The 17,047-nt window shown below is 41.2% G+C and overlaps 2 protein-coding genes and 1 long non-coding RNA gene across 3 annotated transcripts in view; 2 read left to right on the top strand and 1 right to left on the bottom strand.

Moving 5' to 3' along the window:
* LOC103516524 (probable 28S rRNA (cytosine(4447)-C(5))-methyltransferase) overlaps positions 1 to 17,047 on the bottom strand; it is a 22,119-nt gene that overhangs the window by 2,082 nt on the left and 2,990 nt on the right. Inside the window, 5 exon segments of the mRNA XM_008481493.1 lie at positions 5,795 to 5,907; positions 6,881 to 6,896; positions 8,954 to 9,150; positions 9,778 to 9,922; positions 9,924 to 10,141. Of these exon segments, the coding sequence (XP_008479715.1) occupies positions 5,795 to 5,907; positions 6,881 to 6,896; positions 8,954 to 9,150; positions 9,778 to 9,922; positions 9,924 to 10,141 (689 nt within the window).
* Positions 474 to 1,356, top strand: LOC103516523 (transforming growth factor beta regulator 1-like). Its single transcript, XM_008481492.3, has 2 exons — positions 474 to 683; positions 912 to 1,356. The coding sequence occupies exons 1-2, from the start codon at positions 501 to 503 to the stop codon at positions 1,041 to 1,043; spliced, it is 315 nt and encodes a 104-aa protein (XP_008479714.1). The 5' UTR covers positions 474 to 500; the 3' UTR covers positions 1,044 to 1,356.
* Positions 2,182 to 4,211, top strand: LOC113470459. Its single transcript, XR_003393505.1, has 2 exons — positions 2,182 to 2,648; positions 3,469 to 4,211. It is a non-coding gene; the product is annotated as an uncharacterized LOC113470459 (long non-coding RNA).

Genomic DNA, 17,047 nt, shown 5'->3' with positions numbered 1-17,047 from the left:
GATTCCCGCCCGGGGTAGGATTTTATCTTAAAGGGATAATGCTCGTTCTCGGAACGGCTGGCTTTCTCCTATCCTGTATTCCTTCTCTCTTTGATTTCTGGACGATACGATAAGACCTTAGTAGTTACAGTTCCCTCTGTCAAACCTCTTTAGAAAATAAAAAAGTTAGACTCGTTAGGTTAGTGATTCTGTGATAGAATACTCGGGCCTACTACTGGGGTAAAGAAACAAGGACCTCTTTTCAAACAGTCCTGTTCAAACTGTATAGATAAGCTCATTATTTCTAGGTCATGGGATCGATTCCCGCCTGAAGTGAACCTGGATCCTCGACAAAATATGTTCGTTTTCGGAACGGCTTTCTCCTATCCTGTGTTCCTTCTCTTCGATTTCAGTACGATAAGACCTTAGCAGTCACATTTCCCTCTATTATTTTTTAATAAAATGATTTATTCCCTGAATATATTTTCAGGTTCGAAATATCGGCGGACAACGAACCCCACATGCCCATTGTTGGCACCTCCCCTGACGAGTGCCACTTCAATCTTCTACAAAGACTGTCCATATCCCGGGTACAACCCAAGGGCATTGACTTCTTTGGTTTATCCCACCCGACTATTCACTATCTCATACAGAGCTCTCCCAACGCCAAGAAGTGTGCCAACTATGTGTTCACCAAGTTTGAGGTAAAATAATTACCCTGTATTATTATTATTCTCTCTCTCTCTTCGCCTATTCCCGCTTTCAGATGGGGTCAGCGTTTTTGGTCAACCTTTTGGGCTGTGATTTGGTTTTGGCTCCAAAATTTTACGAGTGGATGTTGTTTTTCTTATAGGTAGGTATTATAATTATTATTATTATTTTACCAGGATTTATTGTATTACAACTAACCCATTTTTTTATTTTCTTTCTAGATGGGCAAAATCTCAAACGAAGAGACAGGAGAGAAGTCTAGTGAAACGAATGATTTCAAGTTGAATCACAAGGCATTCCTCAAACACATTCAACTTATAGAAGCTAGCAACACTGCCAAGACTTCAAAATGAAGAGGGTTTTGGTACAGAACGTTGAACATTGCCGATTTTATTTCCTAGGAATGAAATTATTGCTACTTATTAGACTCGTGTGGTCTGTGTCGTAGCATGGTCGTATCATAGTGTTACGTGTAGAAATGGGAGAGAATGTGTCAGGCATTAACTTTGCCTCAATTTCAACTTTTCGTTTTCTTTTGGTGAGAAAACAATACCCTTCTTTGCTTTTTATGTACATTTTGTAGATAGTAAAATTGAAAAACCATGTAAAATAAAAAATGCATAAAACTTCTATGAATAAAATTTGAAATTTTGTGAATCACAATAATCACAATTTTTAATATATTTAATTATTTTACAAAAACAATGGACTTAAATAAACATTTTTTACAAAGATATTCTAGCAAATTCATTACCATTGTCGGTTGTTCAGGTCACCCTCCAGTCACAGTACGTCTGGGCTAACGTTCTAAGAACGGTCAAAAATTTTACAAGCGATTGATTAGATGAGTGTGAATACTGAATATACTGTGACTTGAACGACGGATGTGAATACCTATTTTCTCGCCAATAATAATATTGTAGCCTGCCTTATAAGCGCTAGGTCGCAGGTTCGATTCCCACCCGAGGCAAACTTTATCCTAAACAGATACGGATCGTTCTCGGAAAGGCCGGCTTTCTCCTATCCTGTCCTCATGTCTTCCATTTCAGGACGATAAGACCTCCAATATTACAATTATTACAGTTTCCTCTATCAAATTTTATGCTCCCTCTGTCAACTTCTTAAAAAATCTCTGTGTCCAATATTGTCAAACAGTTCCTATTCCGTATCTCTTCACTCTTTCGACTTTCCCTTCTTATTCTTCTTGAGTCTCCATGCTTCAAGAAACCAGCTCCTAAGAAAAGATCAAATTCAGAAGGTAGGTATCTATTTCCTGATATGTACTTACAAGTAGATTATACAACATCAGTTTTTGAGCCTTTGCAGTTGACAGTTCACTAAACTGCTTTCTGGTTATCTTTGGGTAATACATATCAGGAAACATCAGTTTTTGAGCCTTTGCAGTTGACAGTTCACTAAACTGCTTTCTGGTTATCTTTGGGTAATACATATCAGGCTGTCTTCCTTCTCTCTTCGATTTCGGGACGATAAGACCATAGCAGTTACAGTTCCCTCTGTCAAACCTCTTAAAAAAAAAAAGATAGGAAAAGGCTAGGAAGAAGAAGACCGAGGTAAAAAAAAAAATCTACTTTGATTTTTGATTTTTTTCCCCCCTGATCGTAACTTCATAGCTACTTCGTTTATTGCACCGACAGCTTTTGCATTTCAACATAAATTTTCCTTTAGGAAAACGATAGTTCTGAGCATAAGCAAAATCGAATCCGCGACTAGCGCTTACGTCACGTATCTTGACTTCTTTTTCAACATATCTATTTTCACACTGAGGGGCTAAGTTGAAATAGTAATAAATAAATTGCTCGCCATTCAGAAGGTCCGGGTTCGATACCTATTACCCACCATAACATAAAAAATCAAATCTCGGGATCCAGATTAATCTAGGACCAAGTTATATACCCGAGTCGGATTGAACTCAATTCCGAGATAATCCAACTAGGTAAGTTCAGACCTAAGCGTGACAATGAATTATTTACATGTGTGAATAATAGTAATAATTTAATAAACATGCTGAATATTGAAATGAAGTTCTCAATTTTTACAAAATGTTGAAACTATAGGTACCTTCCAACTTACATCACTCGTTCCTAACCAAGCAAAGTTCCTACCTCGTTACATTGACAATATAAACACGAAAGTGGGCTGACATCACGACTTAAGCTGAATTCCTATCTCGTCCTGTTCTACTGCTTTTAACAATGCTTTGCATCTCGATCACGCTGCTACTCAAACTGAATTCCTCTTTTCAAAACTGAAAACAACACTGATTGCCAAGTAGTCCACAAAGTGAGGTTAAACTCTTCGATTGAGCAATCTAATTGGCTAATATTTTTCAAATCGGCCAATCAGATTCCTTAATCCAAGAGTTTAACTTTTACGAAGTTTAAACTCACTTTGTGGACTCGGCCAAGTGATATTTCAACACAGCCGCTCCTCGAGCTGAATTCCTCTCAACATCGCCGCTACTCAAGCATAATTCCTATCTTGTCCTGTTCTTCTTCAACTAACAATGCTTAGCATCTCAATCACGCCACTACTCAAGCTGAATTCCTCTCAACACTGCTGCTACTCAAGCTGAATTCCTCTCCCGCCACTGATGAACACATGACACCGCCGCTACTCTAGCTGGATTTCTACCGGGAGGCGCGGGTATTCAGCCCACTACAAAGCTACAGCCGAGCTGGAATTTACTAGTGGAGTGGTTGAGGGAGCCACACAGGGCCAGGAGTCGGATTGAACTCAATTCCGAGATAATCCAACTAGGTAAGTTCAGACCTAAGCGTGACAATGAATTATTTACATGTGTGAATAATGGTAATAATTTAATAAACAGGCTGAATATTGTAATGAAGTTCTCAATTTTTACAAAATGTTGAAAATATAGGTACCTTCCAACTTATATCACTCGTTCCTAACCAAGCAAAGTTCCTACCTCGTTACATTGACAATATAAACACGCAAGTTGGCTGACATCACGACTTAAGCTGAATTCCTATGTCGTCCTGTTCTACTGCTTTTAACAATGCTTTGCATCTCGATCACGCTGCTGCTCAAACTGAATTCCTCTTTTCACAACTGAAAACAACACTGATTGCCAAGTAGTCCACAAAGTGAGTTTAAACTCCGTTAAACTCTTCGATTGAGCAATCTAATTGGCTAATATTTTTCAAATCGGCCAATCAGATTCCTTAATCCAAGAGTTTAACTTTCACGAAGTTTAAACTCACTTTGTGGACTCGGCCAAGTGATATTTCAACACAGCCGCTAATCGAGCTGAATTCCTCTCAACATCGCCGCTACTCAAGCATAATTCCTATCTTGTCCTGTTCTTCTTCAACTAACAATGCTTGGCATCAATCACGCCACTACTCAAGCTGAATCCCTCTCAACACTGCTGCTACTCAAGCTGAATTCCTCTCAACGCCACCGCTACTCAAGCTGAATCTCTCTCCCGCCACTGATGAACACATGACACCGCCGCTACTCTAGCTGGATTCCTACCGGGGAACATCAGTTTTTGAGCCTTTGTGGTTGACAGTTCACTAAACTACTTTCTGGTTATCTTTGGGTAATACATATCAGAAGAAAAAAAAATACTTTCTCATTACTAGTATAGCTCTGCTCCGCTATACTTTAGTAATAGAAGGTAAAAAGGTTCCATAGGAAGATAGGAACCCATTGTTGCTCCACTCCATATAAGGACCCATTTTCCCAGTGACATCTACAGTTCACTAAACCACTTGTTCATTTCTTCCCAGATACAAAATCCTCAAGCAGTAGTACAAGTAGTTCAAAAACTCCTAGCCCTAAACCAAGAAAGTCCTCATCACTCATTTAATAGGTCAGTTGCGCTTACTTGGGTGATGTTTCAAAGTCATAGAGCAGGAAAAATGAGGACCAACGGAATTTTTCTTCTTATTCTACGGCTTCTAGATACCGAGATAAATCGATTTAAATAATACCGGTAAATAATGAAGTTTGACGTCACGGCATACGCTCTCGTAGGCGATGACGTCATAATTAATGACTCCCGCTTCGTTTGTTTGTGCGCAAGCGTTTCTGCGCATTTTGACGTGAAGCTCAACTCCTGTGGTGAAGAAGAAGAAAATCTGTCATCAAATTAGATTGGATTCTTCGGGACAGCCAGTGTTCCCCATAGAGCTAGGAACCTTTACTGTTCATAGTTTGGGTAAGATGGTCTTTTTTTGCAAGTGCACAGACTTCATGTTACTAGCCAGGCTATATATCTTGGAAAGTAGTGCTCTAGGTCGCGGGCTCTAGGTCGCGGGTTCGATTACGGCCCGTGGCAAAATGTATCCTAAACAGATGATGTTCGTTCCTGGAACGGTTGGTTTTTTTCTTACCCTCTCCTGCTTCTCTTGCATTTCAGGACGATAAGATCTAAATAAGGATGACAAGAACAAGGTAAATTTAAAATTCCGAAAGCAGTTCCCAATAGAATTAAATTCAAATAATATAATTTTTATAATCTATCTTGGAAAGTAATGCTAATCCCCTTAGGCTCTAGGTTGTGGGTTCGATTATGGCCCATGGAAAAATGTATCCTAAACAGATGATGTGCGTTCCTGGAATGGTTGGTTTTTTTCTTACCCTCTCCTGCTTCTCTTGCATTTCAGGACAATAAGATCTAAATAAGGACAACAAGAACAAGGTAAATTTAAAATTCCGAAAGTAGTTCCCAATGGAAAATGAGTAGCTATGACATATAAATGCGCATAGCGACCGGTGCCAGGATGGTAGGTAAACATTGGATTTTAGGATTATTGAGATAGTGGGAAAGTCCTACTCCTACAATGCTGCAGTGAGCACCAAAGTTGTGACATAATAACACAAAGAAACTGCATTTACATTTACATAAGTAGTGCTTTATTTAGAGTATTTTAGAGATTTAAGACTGTCAATGTCAGCTTAGAACAATTTGTTCCATTATACTAACAGTTTGTATACAGTAAAGAGAAAATTTGATATAAATAAGTAAATGAGGCCTTTGCTCTTGTTATTTCTCATCGTTTTTCCAATGGAGAATGTTGTCGTTTCAAACTCCACAAGTTGTATTCACTTTACTTACTTGTTTTGCCGATAGTTGACAAAGCCCTCAGTACCAAAGTCGAGTCCAGTGGGTACCAGTTTGACATCTCTCTTCCTTAGAGCATAGTTGACTACCGCCTCGTTCTCTTCAGGCTGAAATCAGAAGAATCGGCAGCTCAAGTATCTATTGTATATGGGTGCAATAGTCCTACATACTGGACTCCACACAGAGGAATTTCGTCAGAAAAGAACCTCATTTCAATGTAATGTAAGTAAACAATGTATAGCATGATGAATACATCAGATCTGACTGGATCACTGAAGTTAAGCAACGTTTCGCGAGGTTAGTATCCGGATGGGTGACCATCTGGGCAATCGCGAGCTACTCTGGCTTTTCCCCACTCAGGCTGGGTGAGTTTAATGAGAGGAGGCAGTTGGGTGAGGTTGATGAGATTATCTTCGAAATACACAAGTAATTGGTAAACACCTAAAAAACCCAACAATCTCCGAGCCTGAGTTGGTATCACACTAAGATTGCATCCCGGAAGTCCTGGGTTCGATTCCCGGCGGAGTCGAAGTTTTTTTCGACTCTGTGTTTGGAGTTCGGGGTGCACTCAGCCTCGTGAAAAGCTTGGCAGTGATTGTTATGACAAGGTTTTTAGTTTTACAGATCTAACTTTCTTCCCCACTAAAGATCTTGGAAAGTAATGCTAATCCCCTTAGGCTCTAGGTTGTGGGTTCGATTATGGCCCATGGAAAAATGTATCCTAAACAGATGATGTTCGTTCCTGGAACGGTTGATTTTTTTTCTTACCCCCTCCTGCTTCTCTTGCATTTCAGGACGATAAGATCTAAATAAGGACAACAAGAACAAGGTAAATTTAAAATTCCGAAATTAGTTCCCAATAGAATTAAATTCAATTAATATAATTTTTATAATCCACCATAAATCTCAAACTCTTTGTACCATTTTGATGACTGGTAAAAATGTTCAGCCACTAAAGAAAATGTTCTCAATAGATTTTGAGTTCAATCAGGCTTTTGTGGGTCTCCCAAGGGAACTTTCTTCTGGGTTCTACAGTTCACCAAACCATGAGTTAAGAGGAACAGAATGGGCCTTACCCACTACAGCACTGCATGTATAATCAGGTGCAGTGTACCTCCCCGCCAATGAGAAAAAGGTCAATAAACCTCCTGGAACATTGTTGCCATATTGACAAGCCATTTCGCAGCCCAGAGCAATACTGGGTGTCACACCGTACAAGTGTTGAAGTACCATGATACCTGTAGGTCAAAACAGAAGCTTGTTACATATCTTCATACAACTAATCTGGTAGGTAATGTAAAAAAAAACTTTTTATTATCTTTTCACCTCTTAGTTTGAACTTATTTTTGATTTATTGCCTTCATGAGACAGTGTGGATTGCAAAGGAAAAAAATCTCAGACATCTGTTCATTAAGTTCTATCCTTTATCTCATATGGACCCAATTTGATACAATTTTTATTAAATTTGATAGCCTATCTTCAGCAAATAAATAAAATTTGATTACTTTTGGGCCCCATTGACCCTACAGCTGTTCTTCATGAGACCTTCTTCTGAGTGATTTCTACAATTCAGCGTACTCCTAGTAATATCAGGAAAAAAAAAAAAAATACTTTCTCATTACTAGTATAGCTCCGCTCCGCTATACTTTAGTAATAGAAGGTAAAAAGGTTCCATAGGAAGATAGGAACCCATTGTTGCTCCACTCCACAAGGACCCATTTTCCCAGTGACATCTACAGTTCACTAAACCACTTGTTTGTTCATTTCTTCCCAGATACAAAATCCTCAAGCAGTAGTACAACTAGTTCAAACACTCCTAGCCCTAAACCAAGAAAGTCCTCGGGAAATCAATCAACTCCTGTGGTGAAGAAGAAGAAAATCTGTCATCAAATTAGATTGGATTCTTCGGGACAGCCAGTGTTCCCCATAGAGCTAGGAAACTTTACTGTACATAGTTTGGGTAAGATGGTCTTTTTTTGCAAGTGCACAGACTTCATGTCTAGGAGAACACGATCAAATCCTTTCATCACCTGGAGTAGGAGAAAAACAAGGAGCTAGTTAGATAAAAAGCTTAGTGAAATAGTCCTGAACCAAAATGGACGCGGCACACAAGGGATCAGAAAGAGACCACCTTAACATAATAATAATAATAGATAAAAAGCTAGGTATGTACGTATGACGTATGAGTTGGTACGTTTAAAAAAAAAAAGAGGTTTGATAGAGCGAGCTGTAACAACGGAGGCATACACAAAAACCCCACTCCAAGACTTAGGTGTAGGGGCAAAGAGCCACAAAAGGATGGGTTCAGCTGATAGGAATCTAAGAACAACAGAGTTCTTATCGTCCCGACATCGAAGAGAGAATGACGACAGGATAGGAGAAAGCCAGCCGTCCCGAGAACGAACATTATACAATAAAATCTGCTGCCCCAGGCGGGACCTAGAAAACCTTTAATTAGTATAAATATAATGAGTATTAATTAGATGCTATAAATAGATAATTGAAAGGGTTGCCCCAAGTCCTCACATAAAAAGCTTCACTATACCTATGGTAATAGAAAGCAAAAATATATATTATTTTCCTGCTGGGTGAGTTTAATGAGAGGAGGCAGCTGGGTGAGGTTGATGATATTATCTTCGAAATACACAAGTAATTGGTAAACACCTAAAAACCCAACAATCTCCGAGCCTGAGTGGGTATCACACTGAGATTGCATGCCGGAAGTCCTGGGTTCGATTCCCGGTGGAGTCGAAGTTTTTGCGACTCTGTGTTTGGAGTTCGGGGTGCACTCAGCCTCGTGAAAAGCTTGGCAGTGATTGTTAGGACAAGGTTTTTGGTTTTACAGGTCTAACTTTCTTCCCCACTGAAATTTCCTCATTTTAAAGCCCATTGGATATTGCTCGACCAGGATTTACGCCAGTACCAGGAACCCCAAACAGGAATGTCTGTACATTTGTCTTATCAAGGAGTCAAATGGTCATCCTAGGTAAGTTAGACTAGTTGGTAGTGCGTCGGCTTTGTAGGCGCTAGGCCGGGGGTTCGATTCCCGCATCCCGCCCGGGGTAGGATTTTATCCTAAAGGGATAATGCTCGTTCTCGGAACGGCTGGCTTTCTCCTATCCTGTCTTCCTTCTCTTCGATTTCAGGATAGTTGAATAGACCAGATAGCCACCAGTGGGGGAGCGTGCATTGAGACAGTCAATAGCTTCTAGTATCAAGTCACGCTGTAGTGTGTAGCAGCGCTGTACATCCAAAGCGTCCTTGTTAGTTTTGACTCCTGTATCCTTAGATATAACACCGGTACCTGTACATGGGGCGTCTAGGAGAACACGATCAAATCCTTTCATCACCTGGAGTAGGAGAAAACCAAGGAGCTAGTTAGATAAAAAGCTTAGTGAAATAGTCCTAAACCAAAATGGACGCGGGACACAAGGGATCAGAAAGAGACCGCCTTAACATAATAATAGATAAAAAGCTAGGTATGTATGTACGTATGAGTTGGTACGTTTAAAAAAGAGGTTTGATAGAGCGAGCTGTAACAACGGAGGCATAGGTACACAAAAAGCCAACTCTGAGGCTTATGTGTAAGGGTAACGAGTTCCGAAAGATGGGTTAAGCTTCTTATACGAAATCAAAGAGAGAAGGAACGAACATTACAGAATAAAATCTGCCCCAGGCGGGAAATGAACCCGCGACCTAGAACTCCTATAATAGATGTGTTGCGCTTACTTGGGTGATGTTTCAAAGTCATAGAGCAGGAAAAACAAGGACCAACGGAATTTTTCTTTTTCTTCTACGACTTCTAGATACCGAGATAAATCGATTTAAAAAATACCATTAAATCGTAAAGTTAGACGTCACGGCATACGCTCCCGTAGGCAATGACGTCATTATTCATGACTCCCGCTTCGTTTGTTTGTGCGCAAGCGTTTCTGCGCATTTTGACGTGAAATCTGACGGTTCCCACACTGTCTTACCTTGCCATATTGTCTTCCGTCCAGACATGTAACCACAGAGTTAATTACTCCCAGGCGATGGAAATTGCCCACGATAGCCTTAGACCTCTCCTTACTCACGTCATTGGCGAACAGAACACCCGTGTTCTTCATTAGAGCAGCTGCAAGCTTTGCCGCCCGGTGCGGCGCACATATCCAATATTCTCTCATTAGGTTGCGGTGCTAATGCCGCCACTGGTAACATACTAGAGGCGCCTTGCAGAATATAATGGCCGCCCAAATACTCAGGTGTGGCGCCAATAGGCACCGTAGAATTGTAAATAACGAGGCCTACCTTGGACCACTTTCCTATCGGGTCCAAGTTTACCCCACGATTCACCAGAGCCTGGAACATAAAAGTGAAAAGTTTAGACTGGTTAAAAAAGGAATGTAATAGCGGAGGACTTATCGTCCCGAAATCGAAGAGAGAAGAACAATATAGGAGAAAAACATTCTGAGAACGAGTCAATATAAGAAGAAGACCAAGATAGGAGAAAGACAAACGTTCCGAGAACGAGCCAATAAAAATAAAATATTGCTCTCAAGCCAATACATAATTGGTCTAGTTTCAGTTCGCCCCCAGTCAAATTATCCAGATTAATAAATTCATAACTTGAGCATTTCAAGTAACCAACTAGATTTTCAAGTCAAATCTAGTGATTTTTTTTCCTCGAATCTAGTGATTTTTTAAAATTTGGAGTGGAGACCCTGCTCAGAACAGGGAGCGCAACAATAAGCTTTTTTCAAGAGGTTCGATAGAGGGAACTATAACTGCTGAGGTCTTATTGTCCCGAAATCGAAGAGAAATATCAGACTTGAGGCCGGGGATTACCACCAAGCGAAATTAACGGGGAGCGCGCCGAGCGCTTAGCGCGACTCCATTATCTCAGAACAGGGAGCGCAACAATGAGCTTTTTTCAAGAGGTTCGATAGAGGGACCTATAACTGCTGAGGTCTTATTGTCCCGAAATCGAAGAGAAGAGGAAGACAGGGAATTCTTGGCAAATCTAGTGATTTAGTGATTTGAGGTCAAAATCTAGTGATTTTTGAAAGAAATGTAATTTCAGTGCGTTCCGCAAACGAATGTGAAATCCGCCCCGGGCGGCAATCAAACCCGGGGCCTAGCGCTACCAACCAAGCTGGCTGGGCTGGCCATATGCCTTCAAAGATTCAAAGTATGGAGCTATACCTATTATAGCCATACATCAAAGACAGATTTCTGTGTCTATCTTGCTGAACAGAAAACATGAAACATGGACTGAACTCGTAATGGAATGTTCAATGTTCCAGTTCCCAATTTATCACGGAAGTTAAGCACCGTTGTCCGTAGTTGATAACAGAGCGGGTGACCGTCTTAGAGTAGATGTGGTGCTGACTGCGATATTTCTAGGTGCACTCAGTCTCGAAACAAAAATAAACTGAGGCAACCTATTATAGCCATACATCAAAGACAGATTTCTGTGTCTATCTTGCTGAAGAGAAAACATGGACTGAACTCGTAATGGAATGTTCAAAATGTTCCAGTTCCCAATTTATCACGGAAGTTAAGCACCGTTGTCCGTGGTTGATAACAGAGCGGGTGACCGTCTTAGATTAGATGTGGTGCTGACTGCGATATTTCTAAGTGCACTCAGTCTCGCAACGAAAATAAACTGAGGCGCCAAACTGCGCTAGCCCAAGATTGGTTTGATAGGAACTTTAACAACGGAGCTTAAGATAACGAACCTTATTTGTTTAGGATAAAGTTCGACACAGGCAGGCGCACCCGCAAACTAGCGCTTACAAAGGAGACGCACTACCCTCAAAAACTAACTAGGCTGGCAATGCCAAGTTTTAAATCGACGGAGACCAATCGAAGTGAGCTGGCTAGCTTATTGGCCCAAACCCCCCCCAACAAATGTAGAAATAAAAAGATGTTCAAATGTCGCGAAAACATAATTTGTAAAAATATATTTGCTGATATAATATATAGGTTACCCAACATAAATACTAATGATTAAGATTTCCAAACGCAAAAAAGACAGACAACCTACTTACATTTTTGCCCCTAGATAACCATCGCCCCCTTTATCGCTCCTTTTATTGATCGCCCCCTAAGGCTTCATCGCCCCCATGAAAATCTCCATCGCCCGCCAGGGGGCGATATCGCCCAGGTTGGGAAACACTGATCTATTGTATAGGGGTGCAATAGTCCTACATACTGGACTCCGCACAGAGGGATTTCGTCAGAAAACAACCTCATTTCAATGTAATGTAAGTAAACAATGTATAGCATGATGAATACATCAGATCTGACTGGATCACTGAAGTTAAGCAACGTTTCGCGAGGTTAGTATCCGGATGGGTGACCATCTGGACAATCGCGTGCTACTGGCTTTTCCCCACTCAGGCTGGGTGAGTTTAATGAGAGGAGGCAGTTGGGTGAGGTTGATGAGATTATCTTCGAAATACACAAGTAATTGGTAAACACCTAAAAACCCAACAATCTCCGAGCCTGAGTGGGTATCACACTGAGATTGCATGCCGGAAGTCCTGGCTTCGATTCCCGGCGGAGTCGAAGTATTTTCGACTCTGTGTTTGGAGTTCGGGGTGCACTCAGCCTCGTGAAAAGCTTGGCAGTGATTGTTATGACAAGGTTTTTAGTTTTACAGGTCTAACTTTCTTCCCCACTGAAATTTCCTCATTTTAAAGCAGTGGCGTAGGTACATAATAATAATTATAACTCACCAGAATAGAGCAAGTTGAATAGACCAGATAGCCACCAGTGGGGGAGCGTGCATTGAGACAGTCAATAGCTTCTAGTATCAAGTCACGCTGTAGTGTGTAGTGTATATGGGATGAATTTACATAAAAGTTATGAAAGTTTAGGGGAGTAATAGTATGTACGAACCCCCTACCCTCACAAACGGAAACTGTATGACAGTTACTTTTCGGTTGGGATCGTATAATTTAAATCCTTTTCCGATCCTTCTCTTCCCTGGTTGGGACTATCCATTTAAAAATAGAAGTTAGACATGTTAAACTTTCCCATTTCTTGGCAGGCGCTTCAGCGCCATTCTGTTTTTGATTAAGGTAAATTAACAATATACCAGCTCCTTTGACCGTTCTAACTCACCGAAGTCTACTTGTAACGGCTAGTACTTCACGAAACGTAAACAGCGGAGCCTTCTTCTTCGAACCCTGCGTTCCCACGACGCAGTTAGGGACTGACACCTCGTTTCCTAGTTTCTAAAGACAGTACCAAGCACCCTTTAACAGTTGGTCGCATGTCCTCTAGCGACGCTCCCCACTCACTGGCCTGTCAAGGTTATATTACATAAGACGATTGATACGATCTTCTTCAACTCAAACCAAAGATTCTTAAAATTTAACACCCCAGGTGGTACGCGAACCATCCCGAGTACCACTTGAGTGGATAATTCGTCCTTCAGTACCAAGTTTCTGTAAGTTCCGTACCTTAAAATGGGACTCAATGGGGTTCTAGTCTACGTGATTCTTACTACTCACGCCCAGCGCCGGCTGGAAAATTCGAGGTACGCCGGGCGCACGTGAAACTCTCAAACAAGTGGGGACAATATCTCCCCATGGTAAAAATATCCAAAACCAAACCATCGGCTGATTCGCGATGATTTTTCAGCCGCGCAGATGCGAAGGTTACACTCTGTTCGGAATCCTAAAAAGAAGGAGTAGTGTAAGAAGTCTCTCATTTTTTCTTGTTGATTTTAAGTAAAAAAAAAAAAAAAAAAAAAATTTTTCTACTCACAAGGTGGAGGCAAAAATAAAAGCAATCGTTACTCTGTTGTACGATGTAATCTGCGAACACTGGGACACAGCATCGTACGGTAGGGCATCATACGGAGAGTTAGTCTACTGCCTTTCTCTGTTATGAAGGGTAAATCCACGCCCAGGTGTGTTGCTCTTTGTGGCTCTTTCATTGGGCAACTTTATAAACGTCTTAGCTTTTGCTCGATGTTTAAAAACAGTTACCACCCTAAGCTTGGGCCTGGAAGACGTACCGTTTCGTTGCGCAATGGTGTGGACCCTGGTTGGCACGGGGAAAAAAAGTATTTGGGAAATAAAAATAATAAAACAAGTGTATGTTACACTTAAACTTTTGGGGAAAGAGACAAGAGTCCCTCAGAGCACCGGCTTATGTGGGTCAGAGGGATGACTTTCTGGGCACGTGAATGAAGAGGATGTTTGCTTAAGAGTACCTCTCTTAGTACGTCTATAAGGGGGGACCTATTGACTACAGTAAAGACCTTCGCTCACTTTGGGTCTCTGGAGAGTGGTAAGCTTGGTTGTGCGAGTTCTGATCTGCTGCTCTAAACCGAGTCCATTTTAATTAGAGGGAGCAATCAACCAATAAACTTTACGAGTTCAATACTTAAATAATTAGACCTATTCCGTCGGATCAATCGAATCAACCATCACGCAGACTGAACATTCGCGATCCGACGCCCAAGCTAAGGGCGGGCCCCGCCTAAAATAGGACTACCCTATTACAAGCAAGAGCCTTGCCGACCGAAAGAGGATAGGACAGAAGGAAGAGAGAAGCTAAAGCCCTGCTATTCTGGTATCGTCAATTTCAAGGGAGACAGTTTGGATAATTTTTTTTTATTATTATTTAGACCTATTAAACTGACCCCCCGCTTGACTTTGATCTAGTTAATACATAACCGAACTCGTTATAAAATAAAAATAACCGAGCAAGAGCCTGCAAAACTGAAAGAGGATAGAACCAAAAGAATATAACCTGAGCAAGAGTCTTACAAAGAGGAAGATATGACAAGAAAGCCCTGCTATTCAGGAGGCGATAATGTAAGGAAAAAAATTGGTCAGATTTTAAAAAGTGAAAATACAAGGGTCCGAGATCACTTAGCACCCATTTGAACCTGGGCTATCCTTTCACCAGGTTCCATCCGGAGCAATAAATGTTAAGATGCCACACGGATAACCCGCGGTGTGGACTCATAAAACCCGCCGGTAATATTAAGACGGTTCCGCGGAGATCATACCATGGTCACCGCCGTAATCGTGGGCGTTGGATTACTCTTCTTATAACCTATACACGCGGCGTGGCCGCCGTTTTCGAGCGTATATCCACTCTATCCCCTTCATTTCATCAAGAAGAGTTTTTTACATTACAATTTTTATTTTCTCAAGGAAATGGGATCGTCATTCATGATTAAGCGGTCGCGATCAATCTAAGCTCCGATCTCCGCCAGACGGCAAACATTCGTGATCCCCAGCGCCTAAGCTAAGGGCGGGCACGCCTAAAATAGGAAGGCTCGGAATTCGAGCCTAACCGAAAAGCCTGCTATTTTGAAATAATCATTGGCCAAGGAACAATTTCTCTCCTCCTTCTTCTTCTTCTTTTTCTTCTTCTCTTCTTCTTCTCTCTTCTTTCTCTTCTTCTTCTTCTTCTTCTTCTTCTTTTTTTTTGTAATAAACAAAATTCCATTTCTTTTCGATGATAAGTTGGGAAACGAGGAGAATGAGGATTTGAAGTATACACATTGAGAGACAAAATAAACGTCGACGAGGATTACTTCTTGTGTCCACAAAGACAGAGCGGGTTACTGCACTCATTCCTCTCAGATTGCCGGATAGCACCCTTAAAGGTAGCGCGGACCGCGCATTAATTGAGACACCCAATGTACAGACCTGCTCTGTTATACCGTTCCATTCTGTCGCACCCTGGAAAAAAAACAAAAGAAAAATTATTTTCGTCTACTCAAAGGTGGCGGCAAAAGAATGAAAAATATTGACATCCTTCCTTTTATTATATATAAAAAACGAAAATAGATAATGGTAACCATTATCACTTCGAAAAATACACCTCCTGACAACCCGTTGGAAAGTTATTATCTTTTAGATAATAGATATACGTATACGTAGATTAATTATTGAGTAATATAACATATGAATTAATTTCCAAAAGATCCAGGGGCGGACGCCCGTCGTCTAAAATAAAATTTACAAGCAAGAGCCTGCCGACCGCGAAAAGAGGAGTAGGGACAGCAGTAAGAGAGAAGCTACAGCCCCTTGCTATTTTGAGACAACAAAGAATCTAAGGATAGTCGACTTGGGTAGGAAGGCCGCGGGACACGCGGGGATGTGGATTCGAGAACCTCACCCCCAAAAACACATACGGGAGGGCAACAATGTCGAGCGAGATTAGGTTTGGAGAAAAAAAAAAATATTTGCTATGGTTGGAGTATGCAGTTATGCATGTATGGATCGAAAAATAGATAATAATGAAAAACAATGTCCACCAGAGAAAGACTCAGGGAACAGCCGGCGCGCCAGGTAAAACAAGTTCCTGCATAACAGTGACTTCGAAAAATGAGATTGATCGAGGGAACGAAAAAGAGGATGAGGTCACTACTTTGCTAACTAGCACAAGAATTGCGGGGTACATGTACCATGGCCACAATATAGATTCCTATGTCCTCAGTTCTTGATTGTTCCTACGAAACCTACATGTCGCGACGGATGTGTGATGTTCGCACTGAACTATGATCTTCGCAATAACTGGACAAGTTTACGTGGCGAGGGTGACCACCGCATATAGACCAGATAAAGTTGAACGAGATAAGACCCACTCAATATTATAATAATACATGGATGCGTGATGAATGTGATGTGTGATGTGCGCACGTGAACTAGTGATCTTGATAACTGACAGAGGTTGACGTGCGCGAGGGGTGACCACCGATAGACCAAGATAAGTTGAACGAGATAGACCACTCGGTTATATAATAATAAATACCATTGAGTGGGGTATGATACGTGGGATGGTGATGTGCGCGGCAAGTCTGCACACGTATGATCTTCGATAACTAGACAAGAGTTACGTGGCGAGGGGTGACCAACCCGATAGACCAGATAAGTTCCGCGATCGAGCATGAGAGACACTCAATAATAAAAATAAATACACTGGATGTGGTGACAATATGTGAATTGTGATGTCGGAGCCTGAACTCGCACTGAACTAATGATCTTCGATAACTAACAAGAGTTACGCTGCGAGGCGGGTGAACACCCGATAGACCAGGATAAGTTAAACGAGATAAAGACCACTCAATATTAATAATAATACATGTGCAATAGGATTGTGATGTCGCACTATCGTGATATCGTTCGCAACTAACAGAGTTACGTGCGAGCTCGACCACCGCAAAGACCAGATAAGTTGTAACGAGATAGAGACGCACTCAATTTAATAATAAACATGGATGTGTAAATC

Source organism: Diaphorina citri, unplaced genomic scaffold (assembly GCF_000475195.1).
Source record: "Diaphorina citri unplaced genomic scaffold, Diaci psyllid genome assembly version 1.1 scaffold1590, whole genome shotgun sequence".
Classification (NCBI taxonomy): domain Eukaryota; kingdom Metazoa; phylum Arthropoda; class Insecta; order Hemiptera; family Psyllidae; genus Diaphorina; species Diaphorina citri.
The sequence above is the reverse complement of the archived record's forward strand: the minus strand, read 5'-3'. Positions and strand labels throughout refer to the sequence as shown.